Source organism: Solenopsis invicta, chromosome 7 (genome assembly GCF_016802725.1).
Source record: "Solenopsis invicta isolate M01_SB chromosome 7, UNIL_Sinv_3.0, whole genome shotgun sequence".
In the NCBI taxonomy this organism is placed as follows: domain Eukaryota; kingdom Metazoa; phylum Arthropoda; class Insecta; order Hymenoptera; family Formicidae; genus Solenopsis; species Solenopsis invicta.
This window is the reverse complement of record NC_052670.1, coordinates 17,042,048-17,063,142: the sequence shown is the minus strand read 5'-3', so window position 1 is coordinate 17,063,142 and position 21,095 is coordinate 17,042,048. Positions and strand designations below refer to the sequence as shown.

Below are 21,095 nucleotides of genomic sequence, written 5' to 3'. Positions count from 1 at the left end.
ATGATCGACATTCAACTAACAAAACTTTCAGTACAGTGCCACACTGAGAAAAAAATTTGTTGAGGAACTAAAATATTTAGTCCGATACGTTCAACTAAACATTAGATTGATTCAATAACTATTTAGTTGTACAAGAAAAGTAGGTACAGTTTATTCATGTTGATCATTAAAATTTTTTAATCAAAAATTAATTCATTCAACTCAATATTTAGTTGAATATATTATTGGACTAAATATTTTATTTAGTTTATAAATTTTTTCAATGCAGTATCGTTCATAAATGATTGATACCAATTCAACATCAAGCCGTATTTCTAATATTGGCAAACTCTATTTGGAAACCCTTTCCTAATTTCTTCAAACATATAACGCAAAAAATTAAATGTCTCGGATTCGTTCCTTGCAAATTCATCGTTAAAGATAAAGATGCTTTCTTTTTTTTTACATGCGGTTGAACGACCTCTCGAAGGAAGTTTCCCTGTCCGACTTTTCAACAAAGTTCTTTCAAGGAAAGCATCGACATGACTTACCTAACGTAATCGCGCTTGCAGTAAGTTTTGCCGTCCCGTACGAAACAGGTGCATTTCTCGTCCAAAAACTGTTGACACTCGGCACACTTTAAACACGCCGCGTGCCATTCAAGATTGGGCGCTACCCTCAGGATCCATTGGTCGTGAATTCGACCACCGCAACCAACGCAGAGCGAACTCCTGCCTTCTAAAATACAAATAATAAATCGACTTTGAGAGAGAGAACCCATACATCATAGAAACTTGCAACGGCATTGCAATATTGCATATTACAGTACAATGTTGTAGGAACATTGCAAATATTTTTTGCAATATTTTTTCAGCAATGTTGCATCAACGTTTCAAAAATATTTTTGGAAAAATAATGTTCTATATGCTTCACGCGCAAGCAGAACTATCGTCAACAGATATGCAACAAAAATTTTATTTTTTTTTAAATTAAAAAACCACACAAAAAAGAATAAAAGCCTAAGCTTTGTGGATTTTTAAGTAATATAATATAATGATTCCTTGAAGGAACAAGTTTACAAAATTCAATTAAAAAATAACGAAAATGAGACGTATTTTAATAATAAATTTTTGGTTTCTTTGTACAATAATTAATTTAAAATTATAATATTCCATATAAAAGTTATATGTGCCAGAATGTATTAATACAAAATGATATCTGAAATATATACTATTAGAAATAACAAAACATATTATATTATAATATAATAAACATTTTTTGTTATAACAATGAATATTGTATTGTGAATATAATATTGTATGAATATAATATTGTAATATAACAATTACAGTGTAATATTGTTACAATATTATAATATACAAATATTATATATTATATATTGCATATTGTATATTGAATATTGTATATTATATATTGTATATTGTATATTATATATTGTATATTGTATATTATATATTAATTTACAAAAAGGTAAAAATTTTATTACCATTGTTGCAATGTTGTAGCAATATTGCAGTAATATTTTGCAATATTTTTGCACTTTTGCCATAAAATATTTATGCGATCTTTCTGTACTGTACAAAAAAAGAGAAAAACGGGAGTTGTGACTCAACCAAAAATCTCAATTTTACAGTCAAAATTATAATTTTCTGTACCGAATATACACTGAGAAATGAGTGTTTAGTATTTGTAATTATAACTAAATGTTAAAATAATTAATAGCTTCTTTTTTATAATTATTACTGCTTTAATGTTAAGTGGAGAGAATGTTTTCTCAGAATTAACCTTCAAAATTATGATAATTATTTGATAACAAGGCTTTTATTTATTTTTTGTTTAAATTTGTAAGAATTTATAATTTATAGAATTTTTATTCAAATTTTACATATTTTGTAAAATAATTCCATAAAAACTCCATGATTTTCCAGCAATTTTATTGAAAATTCAAAGTAAATTTTTTAATGCAACGTTGAAATATAAATTCTCATTATAATACTTTTATACAATCACAAACAGAAACAAAGTTTTTTTTAATATTACATTTGAGAAAATACTAAAAAAATAATATAAATTAAATATGGTACATAATAATGAGTGCTTTCCATTTAATAATACAAATCGACGCAAGCGTTATTCTAACTTTTTTGGCATTCAATGATAACAAAGATAGAACGCTTATGTCGACTTACATTACTAACAAAGTGGAAAGCACCCAATCTATTCGCAAATCAGAATTTACTATACCAAAGGTATAAAGTGCAGAATTCAAAAAGTGATTAAACACGCAATGCCAATTTAGAACGTGCATTGTCTTCTATTGTCACTTATTTCTTTATAAAAATTTGTAAGTCACAATGTAGGTAATGTATGTACGTTGATGTGTATGCTATATTTATTATTAATTGAGGGTTGACATTTATCAAAAAGGGAAAAAAAATAATTAAAGAAACAATTTGTTAGAAAGTGATAGAATGTAAATTTATAGTAAGATTCCAAAATTTTTCCTGAATATCAATAAAATCCTAAGAAATCCATGATTTAATTTAAGAATAAAAAATAAATATCTTTGAAAAATTACACGATTTCTCGATTTTTCTCAATAGTAACACTTTAAATTTAGCCAAATTTAATAAAAATTATAATATAAAAATTATAAAATTCTTCAAAGTCCATGTTGCCCCACAATTACTATAGTTCTGAAAGTAAATTTAAAGAGAAAATTCTTTACATAAAATGATAATAATATACAATGTGTTACACTAACAAAAAATTATTATAATTTACCATAACTCAAATATATAATAGTTAGCAACAAAAGTGATTACGTGGCGATTGCTTCGCCACATATCCAACTTACAAAAGCGAAAATTAACGAGCATAGTAAAAAAACAAAGAGGCGTATTTAGAGTCGACCATTTTAAATAAACATGTACAATAGTCAACAGAAATATTATATATATACAGTAAATAAAAATTTAAGTAGGTACAGATAATAATAAACACATTGAAATTTTACGTTGGACACGAATCTCGCGGTCATACCGAGGATATGAAAACGTGCGAGAAAGAGAAGACTCTCCTCCCCTCCCCTCCCTCCCTCCCGCCCCTCTCCCCCTCCTTCTCCCTCGCCCTTCTCTCCTTCTTCCTCACCATCCCCCCCCTCTCTCTCTCTCTCTCTCTCACACATCAAATATTCACAAATCAGTACAGACGCGTAGCTTGTAACTCGAGGGCGCCTAGAATACTTTGCATTAAAACCGACAATAAGACAATTCGATTTCTCTAGTTATTTTATCACTGACACACTCACACGATAAATCCCAAAATTATATTAAATTACAGTAATATTTGGTAACAACTATATTTAAATTATCGTAAATACACTAATATCATAGCAATAATAACTATAAGAATAGAGATTCCATAATAATTTTAACATTTGTTTATAGTCACAAATATTATATATATTTTTCTTAATATGTAATGTGATTAAAAATCGTTATTTTTATAATATGCAGCTTTAATTTCTGAAATTTTTAAATATCTCTTTAATAAAAATCGCGATCATCTGGAGATCTGTCAGCGCTTTTTTTCAAAAAGAACTTAATATTAAACAATAACGTAAAATAATATAATCGTGTTATTTCAAGGTATACAATATCTGCAGCGAAAGCAAACAGGGAAATCTGCCTCGTAATGCTTCACATATTTCACAGGTGACACGCGATCTCGAATTAAAACGTAATCAAATGTGCGATCGATCAATCTTATCGTTGATCATAACGACTACTCGTTAGTTACATATTAGCTGCGAAATACTGATTGACGCCCGGCGGAGTCGCTGACAAACGAAAATAAAATCAATACGTTGATATGTCGTTTTAGTAACAACGTAACGTGTTATCAGTAATTATCATTTCATACAGCTTACGTAATGGAATCGTACCAGAGAAATAAGCAAAAGTATTTACGCGTCCATTTGTATCGTGAATTAAATAATAAATTTTTTTTCAAAATTAATAAATTAGATTGATAAATAAGTTCTGCTAGAGATTATTACTAAATTAATTCTTCTGAAAAATTAATATTATCAATAGCATTTAATTATTTTATTTATTTTAAATGGACAATAGTACTAGAAAATGTACATCAAATTAAAATTTATTTTAACATTTTTTAAATAAAAAAAGTTTTATTAAATAAAACAGAACATATTTATGATTCAATTTAATATTATAATTAATTGCGTACAAAAAAGCATGAAAAACATGGAAAATGATAATGCAAATGAAAATAAAATACTAAAACAAAACTGATACAAAAAATTAATATTACTTTTTCTATTATACGTAAAAATAAAGGTAAGAAATTCACGTCCTGATGCAATTTAATGTCCGAGGAAAAAACTTACTATTTGTTTTTCATTTTTGCATATGTCTTCGAATCATATTGACGAGTTTTGAACGTATTTCACAGAATTGAAACATATGTATAAATGTGATATCGAAGATTATCCATAAATATCAATAATATTTTAGTTAAAAATTGCTTAAATTTGAAAAACAGATTACCTTCACAATTCAGTATTCTTCAAATAAAATCTGCTAATCCATTGCACTAGTATTAAATAAATTTCATTTACACTAGAGAAAAATCAGATTGCATTATTTGAAATTCTAATAGATTTAATCAGTATGTCTGAAAATAAACAAATCTGAAAATAAACAGTTCTTGTAGAAATTACGAAATGATGTTAAATCTTTTCTGTTAAATATACCAAAATTTCTTAATTAAATTTATAACATAATGACTAAATTTATTTCCTATACGTAAAGAACCTCGCAGTCCTTACGGAAATGGATTTCCCGTCAAGTTGGCTAAAATTTTGCTTTATTGAAGGTCTGGATTCACTGATAAAAAGGCTCAATGGTCACCAGATCAAATAATTAAAAGTTTTGGAGTACGGTAGCTCAAATATTCAAAATTGACTTCCATCGTTAAACGCAATGACATAATAGTATTTGAGATTTAATTTGTTTCATCCCTTTGAAAGTTTTTATTTACTCTTTTATTCACACACACACACACACACACACACGCACACACGCGCACGCACACACGCGCACGCACACACGCATCCACGCACGCATGCACGCACGCACGCACGCACATACGCTTGGTTTTTTAAAGAAAACTGATGTTTTTCTTTAATAATGTAAGTACAATAATTTTTCACAGATAAGCACGTATTGTAACATTTAAATAAATTCATATATGTGAGATAAAAATTTCGTTGTTTAATTCACATATTTTTGACTGAATAATATTATATATTTCAAAATATTATTTAAATTAACTATTTCTTTGTAATTTATTATTACAAGTATTAATAATTCTAAAGTTTGTTAATGCCTTATTTCATATGCAAATTATTTTTAAAATTTAAATTAAATTTTATATTCAATTCTTTGTTATTTTTATTGTTTAGAGCAATAATTTTTATAAATTTATTAATATTACATAAAAAAGTTTAACGTATATATATATATATATATATATATATATATATATTTATTTATTTAGACAAAGGAACAGCGGTGATATTAAAGTACAATCACACAAATGTATTAATAACAAATATATGAAGAGAAACTTGTTTATTATATGGCGAAAATTATTCCAGTAAATATTTATAACTTTTCGTAATATTATATACATTACCGAAACATATAATTAAACTTCAAAATGCAATTAAAACGATCAATTTATCGTATTTAAATAAATATCATCGATACAAATATGTTTTGCATAAATTTTCTTTATAAATATTTAATGTCGTTCGAAAAGAGCAATTCAGTGTATCAATCCGTATTTTCATATTTGTAACAGTACACGTGTATTGTATGTTAATTGTGTAATATACATTTGAACACGAAAAGCTATTATATATTTTTAAAAAATCTTCGAAACAATACCGAGAATTAACTCGTGATTAAATCTATTTAATGTGACTTTCTTGCACTTTTTTAAGCTCCTTAAACAGATTTAACCGCAAACTAATATTTTTCCTTCATCGAGAGCTTTTGGCTATCTTCAAAATAATAGTGAACAAAATTTAAATAATAAAAACAATAATTTGTTATTTTTTAATACTTTTTTATAATATTGATAAATATTGATGTAAAAAAGTTGAAAAAAATTATTTATAATAATAATTTGAATGTAGCGAGGGGGAATTCACAACCCAAAATTTTGTACACCAATGCCGATTTTTGGCATTGCTGTAAAACACTGCCGACATTTTTGTACACTGCCGACAATGCTTATTGTTAGTCAATGCCTACAATGCCGTCAATCCTATATTAAAATTAAGGCAATGCCATGCAATTATGAACACTACCGCGTGCCCATTATCATACTCCAATGCCTGCACAAGAATTCTAAAGCTTTCCCGAAGTATTCAAAAATTTTTGTGCTCAACCCCATGATCGAAAAACCGACTCTGAAGTGAGCTCACCACTTCCCAACCACTGACGACAATGCCGTCAATATTATAGGTCACTGCTTACTTTTTTCAGCAGTCCACTGCCGAAATTTTGTACACCAATGCCGGCTGTGAATTTCCCCTCGGAATGTAGTAACAAGTGATATTGTCATATTTTCATTAATGCGACGTTATATTTAAAGAGAACTATATAAGTCTCAAGTACATACATTTCATATACTCTTATACGAAGATGAAAATATTTTCACGAAACTTAAACAGTATTATTACGAAATATGCATATTAATGTTATATGTATACAATGTACTCCTTTGATGTACGCTCGGCATTAGACAAATGTATGCCTTTATTTCTAAAAATAGATGCTTTCACATCAAACTTTATTTTTATAAATATAGTTTTCAAAATTCTTATATTTTCTTTCCCATAAGGCTATTTTACATAACAAAAATTTTCTTTTAGAATTTACTCTCAAAATTATAATGATCGTGAAATAACATGTGCTTCGAAGAATTTTACTATAATTTTAGTATAATATAGTATAATTCAATAAAATTTTATATAATTTTGATAAAATTTAATATAATTTAATAAAATTGTTCAAAGTTCATGTTGTTCCGTAATTATTATAAAATTTTGAGAGTATAAATTCTAAGAGAAAATTCGTTCTGTGCAGAAAGTTATTTGAAGAAATCTGTACGGTTAAAACATCTAAAAAGAATTCAAGAATACTTATACGTTAATCATAAAGTCTCAAAATTTGATACAGGTTCTCACATTATGTGAAAAGACTGGAAAAACCCCTTTAACTACAGATTCATAGCCGGTAGCGAGGAACGGGTCAAACGCGTTGCCGACGCGGCGACGGCGAGCATGAGGAAAATAAGAACTTTCGATATCGCTTACGATCTACCTACCTACGACACTAGCGAGGGCTGCGCGACGCAACGCGACGCAACGCGACGCGGACGCGGTGCGTGACGCTTCCTTCGAGACGCGTCGTCACGCGAAAGTCGCGAAACGCTCGAGCAAGGCGCGCGGCGACGAAGAGAGGAACGCGCCAACGGAGGCACGTCGAGGATTATCAGGGGCGTACACGCCTGGGCGGCGCACGTCTACGTTTCGCCGCCGGAACTCCGCCCAAAGTTCCGACGGCGAGACCGTCCGCGGTCGGCGCCCGGCGGCGTCCGCCCACACCGTCGGATTCTGCGCCCTGGCGTCGGCGCGGTGCGGCGACCGGGAGTTTGCGGAGGCCGCTCGCTCGATGGACGTCGCTCCTCTTTTTTTCTTCTCGCAACGCCGATCCCTCGAGTGCGCGGGGGTGTTGGTAGCGTGAAATTTTCACGAAACTTAAACGGTATCATTACGAAATATGCATATTAATGTTATATGTATACAATGTGCGCTCGGCATTAGACAAATGTATGCCTTTATTTCTAAAAATAGATGCTTTTACATCAAACTTGCGTTTAGATATCCATGCTTTATGACTGTAGCAATAGGAAATATAAAGAAATATGTAAATTATAACAAATTATTGTATATTAAAGTCTCTTGGAGGAACAAAAATGCAGAGATAGTTATATCGTGTTACATCAGTGTGTACAGATAGCGTCATATTAATATTCTCTTAGTTCCACGAAAGAAATTGAACTTAAGAGAATGTTTACAATGTAATGTGGAAAATATTACCAAGAACAAAGAAAGCGATTGTATAACGTATTCTCTAAATTGGAATCACAATGTATTATTTACTGAAGGACAGTGAGTAGTCTGTTTTCAGTAATATAGGGTCACTTCAGTAGTCAATGAACAAATAAGAAATTGGACCAATCAATAAACAAACATAAAATAACTTATAATACAATTACATTTTCAAATAAAAAATTACATTTTAATAAAATCTCCATGAAAATTAGATTTCAACAATATCAATTAATTTTGCAGTTTATTATTATATTTTAAAGTCTTATTATTTTAATAGTTTTTCTAAACAGTCATTTATTGGCGACTGTTCAGCGACTGGTGCAATAACCACCCTTACTTATAACTATTTCAGTGATATATGCACTGTTTTTCAGTGACGTACAATACACTGATTCGGTCAGTGAGAGTACCCACTTCTTAATCAGAATCACTGAATAAAAATAGTGAATAGACACTGATGACATAGTTATAAGTATATATTAGCACTGCAAATCAATAAAATTCCACTGATTCAGCTTTAGAGAGTAGTTCCTTATTACATTTATTTATAGATATTCTTTATAGTTTATTTATAAATGTCAGCTCTTTAGGAATTAATAATATGTAATTAAGTCAGGACTCTCGAAATTTAAACAATAAACAATTGAACTCTTTAGAAATGACAATGTATTAATCTCAAACTCATCACCTTGTCATCTCCATAAGCATAAAATCGTTACTGTTATGTTGTTACAATGATATTTAATAATATAATTTAATGTTTTCAAATATATCGTAACGTTTTATACAACACCAATATAAAGATACTTTGACCATGACTTGGAGATAATGTTTTTAAAATATTTCAACTATATTTAAAAAAAAATCAAATAATCTTTCTGAAATGTTCATACAATATTATTTTAAAACGTTTAAAACGCACACACAAAATCAACACTTCTAAATGTTAGTTTAATATTTCTTGCTTACTGTCACTACCATACAATTTTCACATTTTCGTGCATTATACGTCAAGAATTAACATTAACATGCCATTCGGTTGAGTGTAATTAGATATTAATTATTGCTTGAATTGATGTAAAATAATTATTGTCGAAGATAGTTAAGTATTTACATATATAAGCACAAAAAGAGTTTATTTTAGAAAGAATTGCTTGTATAACGCATCAAAATTTTATTTTTAATAAAAATTAATTTTAAAGAATATGAATTGTTTATTTTATGATAATAATCATTCAAATTAATCACTCGTAATTAATAAATTTTTGAACAAAGAACCAACTCTGTTGAATTAACATAAAATATCCTAAGATTCTCCATTCATTTTAAACCAATATACTATTTTTGAAAACAATAAATTAATAATAGCTAACGTACAAAATAAAGTAACTTAATGATAAAATTATTAATGGTAAATTCTGTCTAAAAGTATAAACTTAGATGAAAATTCTATTTCGAAGACAATGATAAATTTTTAGATTAATAAAGATACATTACGTTTCTTACAAATTGGTGTATTTCTGCTATTCTCTTTAATAAATTAACTAAGCGGATTTAATCTTAGAAATACCAAAATCAAGATTAATGAGGAAGTCTTATTCTATTTAATTACAAGGAAACTTTATTTTTAATATATAAAATTCTAGTTCGAAAGTAAAAATTACTTTCGTTAAAGAATATTTCATCATATTAACAATAACCAAGTAGAAATAGGTTACAGACTGTGTAACGAATAAAATCCTTCATAGACATTGTAGTAATAATGCTGATACAAGCGCAGAGTTAAAAAGATAGATTGAAATTGTAGAATACCGTATTAAACTTCGTCTTCTCCAAGATATCGTTTGAAAATAATAGAAGCAATGAAACATTTGATTTTTTATTATAGAACGAAAGACTAAGGTGTAGTCCCGAATGTTAGATCGTAAAGTCATCGAGGTCTGCGATCTTCTTACCGAGCGCGGAATGCATTCGATGTATATATTTACACGTGGACGCGAGGGAATCTCGCGACTACTATGAAAATTCCGACCGGCCCAGTGGATGAGGTCAGGGTAGTAAGCGCGCGAAAAAGAAAGAGGAAAAAGAAGTGAGCGAGAACCGGCGACGGGACGAGGATGGGAGTCAACGGGAGGCGAGGGCAAGGTCGGTCAGGATCAAAGGAACTCAAACGAGCAGAGAGTGTCGGCGGCATCCCATTAGCTCCTAGAGACGACACAACCACAGCGTATCTCGCGCTCGGATCCTCGGAGCTAAAGCGTACGATTTGACGCTCCGGAGCGCGCACATCTGTACTACGCGAGCGTGCGCCTCTCTCCCGGCCCGAAATCATCCTGAAGATACCATCGCGTATTTGTCGCTATTTCGTTACACGTCTCGCTCATGTGGACGCGAGTGATTTAACGCCGCCAGTGCTGGAATTATCGCGCAAGAAGCATATTTCAGCCAACCCAAGTACATTAATTGTTAGAAAGAAGATATGTGATTTCGACAATTTTGCTTCAGAGAATATTTTCTCTTACAATTTACCCATACAACACAACATTGTAAAAACATAAAATATTGCTACAATGTTTTAGCAATATTGCAGCAACGATCAAATGACCGTTTTAGAAATATACGTAATGTTGCAGCAACGTTAATACAATATACATGTTGCTGCAATGTTGCTGAAACATTGCAACAATATTTTACAATGTTTTTCCAATACTATGATGTATGAGTACCCTCTCAAAATTATGGTAATTACGGGATAACATGGACTTCAAAGCATTGTACTATAATGTTAATAAAATGCCTCGCGGTTTTATCTCAATTACTGTTTTCAGTAAAATTTGGTATAATTTAGTAAAATTTAGTAAAATTTTAATCAATCTTATTAAAATTATAGTACACTTCTTCGAAGTCTTCGAAGTTATTCCATGATTACTAGGATCTCGAGGGTACATTGTAAATATTTTTAAATTTAATAACATTTTATTACAATTTTATATTTTTTACAATAATAAGATCGTTGAACCGTTTGAACAACACATGCAGGAAATAAAAGTAAGTACCATTTCTCGGAGCGGATTCAGCGGATCTTGGTGTTTAATATTTTCATATCAATATTTGTTAATTTTCATATCATATTTTGTTAATTTTCATATCATATTTTGTTAAATATATTTGTCAGTTCTATAAACTGTGTGCCAATATGATTGTCAGACTTAAAACGTAATCGTAAACTAAAACTAGAAATAATATTTCAAATTAACTTAAACTTTACAATTTTAGCATCAAATAGCGATGCTAAAACTGTAAAGAACTTTGCAAAAAATATTATCCCAATCAGAGTTCAAGTCAAACCTGAAACTTCCTCATTCCGTGAAGGATGCCAATTCGACTATCCGCTCATGTAATATTTATCGCTATATCTTTTTTTTATTAAATTTTACTAAAATCACAGTCAAAACTTTCTACAAAATTCATATTGTTCCACAATTATTTTGAAAATAAATTCCAAGAAAAAATTCTTTTCGTATACAGCAATTTCAAAAGCAATTTTATGCTCATCACGCTGTAAATTATAAAATGACAAAATGATCATAGGTAATGCTAAAATAATCTTTCATCATTCAAAAAAACCAACGAGCAATTAGATATAATATGATAATTGAGTGCTTCCAAATTTTCAGCCAAATCCATATTAAAGTATAATACAATTTGGACATTTTATAATATGTGACGGCTCTCTCTCTCTCTCTCTCTCTCTCTCTCTCTCTCTCTCTCTCTCTCATTCGAAAAGCTGTTAATTTTTAGTTATCGCTCATTTCCAACATAGCCGATTATTGACACGGATCACGTTGCGTTGATATTAATGAGTAATAATGAGCCGAGCGACACACAGATTACAATTGTAATTTGCAATTCGTACTTAAAATTTTCACGTAATATGACAGGAATCATGATTATCATCCAATTACGATGGATGGAAATCTTTCGGTACATGAAAGCTTAATCCCTTGTTAATGCTGCAATCATACATAGGACGCGTTGACTGATTTTACCATATTGGCGCTCCGCCACACATTACGCCATCGAATCTTAATCGCTTTCAATTTTATCTATGTTTAATCCTAGATCCTAAATTTCTGATCCATTTCCTATCCCGAATTCGGCACAATTTTATTTGTTCGTCATCAAACGGTATCAGGTGTTAATATAAAAGGAGATATATCTACACTAATATATCACGAAATAATTGCTAAACCTTTTCCAATGATCATTATATTATACGTAATTATACATGATTAATTTACATGTTTACGCTTACTACGTTAACAAATTGATTTAATTCAGTATAGTTTCGTTAATATTAATAATAAAAAACTGAAATTACAACACTATCCTAATATGACATAAAGACACGTAACATACACTAGAAAAAGAGTCTTGTTGCATCATTATTACATCAGAAATCTGGTAGATTCAACCAATACATCTGTTCAAAAACGGACAAATCAGAAATCTTGTAGGAATTACCAGATTCTAATAAAATTAATCAAATGTTCTGATTGTAATAACCAGAGTCCTATTATAATAATCAGAAATTCTGCTTGGTTTCATCAGAAACATTTAATCATACAAGTTTTGTTATTATAATCAGATTATTTTTTTCAGTGTACTTGCGTGTAAATTACTCTCTTCAGGCGGCGTTAATATCAAAATTGCCCTAGTACTTTTATTAATAAGAGATTAGCCTACTAATTGTCTTTAATAGAGATTTCATCCTTGTTAGAATAAATTCGATTCGACATACTAGCGTTAAAACCATCGTACGCAAAATCGACGTAAAAATTTAATGTTTAATATAAATATATAAATGGGTTAAACCGCGAAATCCTCAATATACTTTACTGTGCTGTCTGATAAATAAAATACATATTTTATTATTCGAAATATTTGCATTTTATTTTTACACTTAGATCAGTGTACAACGGCTTCAATGTGCAACAGTGCGCACTAGTGCAGCTCAATCGAATTCGCTAAAAATCATATAATGCTTGAATAGTCACCAATAGACCGTTGTATTCTTTTGACAGTCTTTCAACTGTTTATATAATTGATATTGACGGCAAAAATTTGCTACTCACTCTATTTTCCAAAATTCTCTTTTGTTTTCAAAAACAATCTCATATTTTTTCTAGCATAATTTCTTGATTTGAATATCATCGAATCATTATGAGCAGTTGGAAGGGCAGAATAAAAACCAGATTTTCTTATTCAATATCTCTTGTTCAATATCCCTTCTTGTTCAATAATCCAACGAGGGATTTAAAGATTCAAGCGATTTTTCAATTTTGAATTATTCGATAGACGGTGAACTAAGAAAACCGGCACCCCTCCCTAAAAAAATTGATATTGAGAACTTATCGGTCAAGCAACGCCATATTTCGTCAATCGTATTTTGTACAATGAAAAACAAGCGTGTGCGATCAGCGATCCGGGCGAACAGATTAAATGTCGTTCGAAGATTCAGCAATCAACCAAATGTACCTTGGAGTATCAAAACAAAATCCTGGTTTAACCTTGTTTTCACGAAGACAAAATTTTCAGCTTCTCCTTTAGCTATATTTGGCTTTATAATTTCACCGCTTTTTTAGAAAACAGTTAGATACTTAAGAACTATTTTTATATTAATGGTAGAATAGGTACGAGAAAGAGAAGAAACTTAAATTGTTACTATTTGCCCAACTCTCTTCGTTAAGTGAATCGTAGTCTTTTACTATTTTTAGCCTTCATTTTGATATACATATAATGTGAATAAAAATGATTTTCATCATAATAGATAAAAAAATTCAAAACAGACTTATATTTAAGATGAAAGAGCGCTCTGCAGAGGGAACTGTGAGTTCTTTACGCGAACAATCGCGCAAGATTTACTTTATAGCGAGCTTTCTGGCAACAAAACTGATGGTGAGGAGATCAAAGATGAGCAAAACAATGAGGAAAATGCCAACAAAAGTTTAATTCATATGCAAACTCAAGCTCACTTGTACATGGATAGTTTGCTTAAAACACTAAAATCAATCGTGAAATCTTACAAACTTGAAAAGAACGTATCCGTATTCTCGTTCTGATAAGTTAGAAAAAAGAAAACGCTGTGTCTTTTACGATTGGAAATGCGATAAAAAATTTTTTATTGGTGTTTATGCCAAAAAACTGTTTCTGAGAAGCAAACACATCGCACGCACATTTGTAAAAGATATGCAGTGTCATACATATAACTTTTTTTATTTTTATAAACCGAAATTATTAAATTTTAACTTATCAAATAATTAAACTTTTTTCAAGCAGAAACAATTACACTACTTTTTTTCTTGTAAGTACTAAGTGAACTGTTCGAAATGAAAAGAATTAATTTTTTATGCACGTATTAAAAAATTAGAAAGTTTTTATTGCAATGCATTTTGCCTCAGACGTGTACAAAATAAAAAATAAAAAAGCATCTTGAATCATATAAATGTACAATCATATTTCATATTGAATGTTAAAACAATGTACTGAAATTTTTTCAGATTTTTCTAAAGTATAAAAATCCTTTGAAAAATCTAATTAAACAATGAAATAGATTAGAACTGCAGGGAATTAAGTATCCTCCCATGTCTCTTGAGAGGTATTAGAAGAATGGTCTAATATTGCACTGATAAATGATAACTAACTTCAAACATATTGTATAATTTTATGTTAACAAATGTAAAATCATCTGTATGAAAGACAGATGGTGAACCAATTTCTTATTAAAACAAGTAATGTCTTTCCCATGCGTTCACATTTGTCTATTCTCTGTACACCTATTTATGAATGAGTGTGCTTTTATTCGTGCACTTTTAATATTTATACGCTTTTAAATATGATATTTTTAAGGGAGCATTATGCGTAGTTGAGAGAAATGCGAGACGTACCCGCGCGATGCTTTTTTTTTATCGTTTAACTGTTGAGAGTGCCTAGAAAGAGTTAAAAGCGTATCTACGGTACGGTTCACGCCGACCGAGCCGTGATATAATTTATTCAAGAGAGAAATGTATGGCGGAGTCGCATCGATAAAGACGGGGAGAATGCTGCCTGGCCCTCGTCACGATTGATCGGTGGCAAAACTCGATCTCCGGAACACGCCGAAGGATACTAATGTCATGCAGCAAGGTGGTCTTCCCCCTCTTCTCTACACCATCACGTCTCCCTCTTCCCCGCCCCCTCCTACAGATAAAAGAGAGCTGAGACTACGACGATTTTGGAACGACTTGCTGCTACTGGCTGTACTGGCCGAATATGGGTGGCGGGTCGGTCATTCTCTCGTTCAGTCGTAGGTCATATATGCGATCAGCGGTGATGGCAAACACCATGATATTTTTCGCTTCGTTTGCTGTCGCTAAATATCATTATTCATCTATGCGGCGATTAATTTCAAGTACAAGGCAATACCTTACGCGAGTATATATTCACTCTTTATTATCTAAATTTGCACACGAAGAGAATTTTCTTTTAAAATTTATCCTCAAAATTATGATAACTATGAGATAATATCGACATTGAAAATTTTTACTATAATTTTAGTGAAATTTATTACAAGTAAATTAATTACAAGTCACTATAAATAAATATAGTAAAATTTTGCTACATTTTATTAGTAAAATTGTAGTAAAATTTTTCGACGTCTATATTGTTCCATGATTATCATGATTTTAAGAGTGAATTCTAAGACAAAATTCTCCCTGTGTATTTCTACTTATTAAGTAACACTGAAATGCATCTTTAATATTCGTACAAATTTGATTCATAGATTTCTTGCGACTTAGTATCATAAACCTTGATTCGGCATTGATTAATGCCGATTTTCAATTCATATAAATGTATAACGCAAGAGAGATGACATTATTTGTTTACATTGTATAAACGTTATTCGCAATAGAGGTGGGATTTTCTCATGACGAAATTCATATTCCGTCCGTATAAAACGCGACAAGTCGCCGACAAGTATGCAACCTGGAGTTTTCAAGCTCGTTATTTTCAGGCAGAAAGAAGAAAACGTTAAAAAGAAATGTGAACATTGCTCTATGCGGGACAAGGAAAAGAAACATAAAAAAAAGGGAAGATGTAGATGGATGCGGCAAAGAAATGTAAGACGTTGAAGGAAAAGAAGAATACGAAGAAGAAAAGGATAAGGTGAGGAGAAGGGGAAATATGGAGATATCGGCGATAGGAGTGAGGGCGGGGGACAAGGAGATATCTTGGAGTAGCTTGCTACTACGAGAGAGGAGGAGAAGGGGGACGTGGCGCCGGAGTTTGTGTCGAGGATGTCTGGTAGGCAGTTCAGAGGCGCCGACCCAGTGTCCTACGGCGTTCGTTTGGTATTTCATTAACACCTCCGCTAATTATTTCCCTTTTTTTACCGGCCAGTTTTGTAGCGGAATCGGGGAATGTGCCTTACAAGAGCCCGCTCGGTGCATAACCTCCTCTCGCGCCTTTCGGTTCGCTTTTCGAGCAGCTGGCCGCCCAAGATACGTGCGATACAAGCCGGCGAATGTACGCAAATGCGTGTACACACGGACACGCATGCACGCATCCGCGTAAGTGCGTACATACATTCGGCCGTCTTTAGCGGCGAGAAAAAGGAAGGGAGAGAAAGAGAAAGGGAGAAGTAGCGTGCAAATTCGCGACGGACGGGAGAAGTAGCGTGCAAATTTGCCGATATCACGGCAGAAAGGGCAAAAATTTTGCTTTGCGATGTTTGCAATCGGGTGGATCCTCGATATTGGCGAGCTGTATCTGTCTTTGCTCATGACAGATGTACTGGTAAAAATGACTAGAAAACGTTAATGCACAATTCAGTGTTCTTCTTCGAACACGAAAGCATATCTTGACTTTTTAAGTTTCAGGCTATTTCTACGCGTTTTTCCTTTATATTTTAAACTCTTGTAACTTGGATTCTAATTCAAATTTTTTAGATGACAATTAGTATTTAGAGATAAAAAGGATCATTTAAATATAGTACATAACAATTATATTAATTTATTCACAAAGGTAGACGAAATCATTTATTAATTCAATATTTATTTGTCACTAAATAGCAATCATTTACTTTTTTGCTTTTACTTTCAACCTTTATGTCTCTTTTCTCAGAAATCTCATTTTATTGCCGACTTTTCGGAAAGAGCACCTCTTTTTCTCTTAAATACCAATTGCAATTTTAAAAATTTCAGGCATCAAACTTATTTATTAATTATCATTCGTCTAACGTCTTTGACAACATTTTGATGTCAAAAATGATGACAGATAACATTTGCTTGTTGAATTTTGATTAAGACCCGTGTTACAAATACTTAAAGCAGAAGAGCGTCTAGGTCTCTTAGAACTTAGGCCCATTCACATCAGTATAGATTAACTTTAATCTCGGTTTAACTTACTTTCTATCTTTTTCTCATTTATGAATTAGAAAAAGGTAGAAAGTAAGTTATTCTGAGATTAAAGTTAATCTACATTGCAAAAAGGTCTTAATGGTCTAAATTTCATCGACTGTTGTATGTACACCCAAGGACTTTGTTTCTGTCCATGGGAAAATTTTCCAAACTAAGAAGTCGCTATCTTTCTACATACTATACTTACAGTTCATGATTAACGCAACGACCAATAAGCTCTAGTCATTTTATTAATCATGAACTGCGAGTATGTAGAAAGTGGTGACTTTTCAGTTTGGAAAATTTCCCCATGGACAGAATCAAAGTCCTTGGGTGTACACGGCGTATATATGTATATGTACATACACACGACGTCATTAATGCCTAATATCCCATTTGAAGTTAGTAACGTTTTCATTTCGATATAAGATATGTTACGTGCTCTACAGAAAACACGGAACGCAGCTAACTTCACATGGGTATGCATTAATGATGCCGTATGTACAAAAAGTTGATTGCCGTTCATTTCTGTTGAGATGATGAAGAAACTATTCGACAAATAAAGTTCGCGTATAACTTGGAAAAGGTGCGAGACGTGCAAAATACGTTGTGTTTAAGGCATACGAAGTCTCGGGGGAGATTCTGTTTGAGTTACCGGAATAACGACAGGCCTAATCGTCCAGAACGCGGGTTCTCGCTAGCAATGTCCGGGCCGAGATGACAAGCGCGCTGGACCAGCCGCGCAGCATCCTCGGCGCCGCTCCGCCGATACGCGGCACCGCGCGGTCGACACTAAATTTAGGGCGTACGTTTAAATGAACGAAAAGGCCAGTCCTCAGATATCCCCCGTTGAAATTTATGTAGGTGTTGGCCGTGGCTTTTATCAGTTCGGCCAGCATTCCTGTGCGTCCACCCGGCGCCCCGACGTCGCCGCTGAGCAGGTTCTAATTCGTGCGACTCCAAGTCGGTCGCACCTCATCCCTCTCCGTTGTTCCGGTGATCCACCCTGCATCCGACGTGGCATGGGAATCACACGAGACAACGCACGACTTATTTTCATTTTTCCTCGCGCTCGACACGCTCGCTTCGCGCCACTTTTACGCATGGAAACAAAATAGGACGATACGGATAATCGAAAGATTATTTGTGCATGCACTGTTCTTTATATCTTTGAAAATTTTGATCTCCATGAAGTCTCGCATGCTCGCCCTTTGGTTCGATTGATTTTAATCGAAACCACACAAAAAGAATAATTTTGCTGATGTATCTAAAAATTATACATAACTACTGATTTATAAATAATTATGTTGAACCATCTACATAATTATTGAACGCTTAAGCTGGTTGTGGGAATATTAAAGCTTTTTGCAGCATTATATCATGCTATTCTATATTACTATTTTCCAATGACATCATTATTATTAGAATCGTATCTAATTTCATTTGATAGAACGATATTTATTTTTATATACTTCAGCAAAACCATTTCTTCCGCACTGATTCTGTTCTACATAAACAATTAACTCTTTGCTTGAACACATAAATCTAAGGTATTCATAAAATAACAATTGCTAGTAGTATCTTTGAAACTGAGTAAGTCTGTTTGAGTCCTCTCTCTGAAAAAAAAGTAGATGATAAAAGCTCGAGAGCCATTAAGAAAAACAAATGCAGTGTTAAAATAAAATGGAGAAAATAAAATCTCGCACAGATGCGTCGGGCTTACTCTCTGAATCGAAATCAGTGTATTTCACTGAATAACAGTCAATAGTCCAATTTCAGTGCTATACTTATAACTACATATATCAATCAATGATGTACGTACCATTTTTCAATGATACTACACTGATTTCAGTCAGTGCGAATATCCCCCGCCTCTTAATTGGAATCAATGCAAGACTGAATAGTTACTGATGATCATAGTTATAAGTATAGCACTGAAATGCTAGCACTGCAAGTTAATAAGTTTCCACTAATTCGGATTTAGAGTACTTTCTAAATTAGAATCAGTGTTATTCACTGATTTACAGTGTTATATTTATACATAGTAAAAAATAAAATGTAGTTTTAACATTTCTGTATGTCCCAGAAAGTCCACTCTAAACTTCAAGTTAAAATAACTCAAAAGTTAAGTTAAAATAACTTAAAATAAGAGTTTAACTTAACTTTTGAGTTATTTTAACTTAAAATTTAGAGTGCACTTTCTGGAACATTTTATTTTTTACTGTGTAATTGTGATCATCAGTGACTATTCACTATTCATTGTCTATCATGATGATTTGGATAAAAAGGAGGATACTAAAATAATTTAATCATTTTGATTCTCCTAAATAATTTAACTTGTTTGCAAATGTCCAACTGCATCTTTTTTCTTAAACACTTACTTTCGAAGCGAAAAACTTAAAAAAAATCTTTTATTTTCTGTACAAAAAAAGTTGCAAATATTTAAAGAAATTAGCTTTTCCTTCATTCACGTTCCAAATTCATTTAAAAAATATGTAATAAACAACACTTATCAAAATAATTATGACAGTGTCAAGTACAATATTGACAGATATTCCATCATGTCTGAATCTTTTCAGATTTTTTGAATATATTAAAGTTAGGAAAATAATTTGAATAATGTAAGGCCAATAAGACGAGCAAGGAGTTGGTTGTTTACGTAAACAGTATCTCTGTAATTTAGCATTCGACGCAAACGTTTCGACTTTACGGAGTCTTCTTCAGTGTGCACATTATTGCAATAACAACGAGCTATGTATTGAGATTTTAACTATGGCCGCCTAAATACTACGTAAAATATCCTCATTGAGGCGGCCATAGTTAAAATCCCAGTAACAATGTTCATTTACTTCAAAGTTCAAACGCAAATAATTTATAGAACGCAAAAAAATCAAATATAAATATAGAAACAAATGAATTAAAGTTAGGAAAATAGCATCAGACATGACAGACCTACGTGTTCAAACGGTAGATATCGAAAATACATGTTAGATGGAAAGTTAATATGATTTCAGCAAGAGTTAATTTTTATGTCAAACTAATTTTCCGTTGATATTTAACTTTTAAGATCTTCACACAAGAAAGTCTATTACATAATATTTTATTGAGCAATTTAATAAAAATATCTGGCTTTCCTTTTATCGAATTATTATGTAGAAAGAAAACACACAAGAGAGAAGAATTACATATACTCAGTGTGTAAAAAAATACATTATACTAAGAGCAAGTCAAAAAAAAAAAATATAGTTTCTTCTAACCAGTTTTTGCAAAAAAAAAATGAATTAATTAAATTCTTTTATGTTCGGTTTTAATAATAAAGTAATCGATAAAAATAAATAAATATAATTATCTCGACTACTATACTGTTTCATAAACTTACACGAATTGCACAGTCATCTTAATAAACGACTCTTGTGAAGAAAAGCAATTATTTAGCGATCTATAAG

At 31.6% G+C, this 21,095-nt stretch overlaps 1 protein-coding gene across 2 annotated transcripts in view; it reads right to left on the bottom strand.

The window, feature by feature from the left end:
- LOC105199685 (insulin gene enhancer protein ISL-1) overlaps nucleotides 1-21,095 on the bottom strand; it is a 101,449-nt gene that overhangs the window by 58,528 nt on the left and 21,826 nt on the right. For both annotated transcript variants that reach the window (XM_039451696.1, XM_039451697.1), the window contains exon 2: nucleotides 531-717. In XM_039451696.1, the coding sequence (XP_039307630.1) occupies nucleotides 531-717 (187 nt within the window). The remainder of the gene's footprint in view (nucleotides 1-530; nucleotides 718-21,095) is intronic.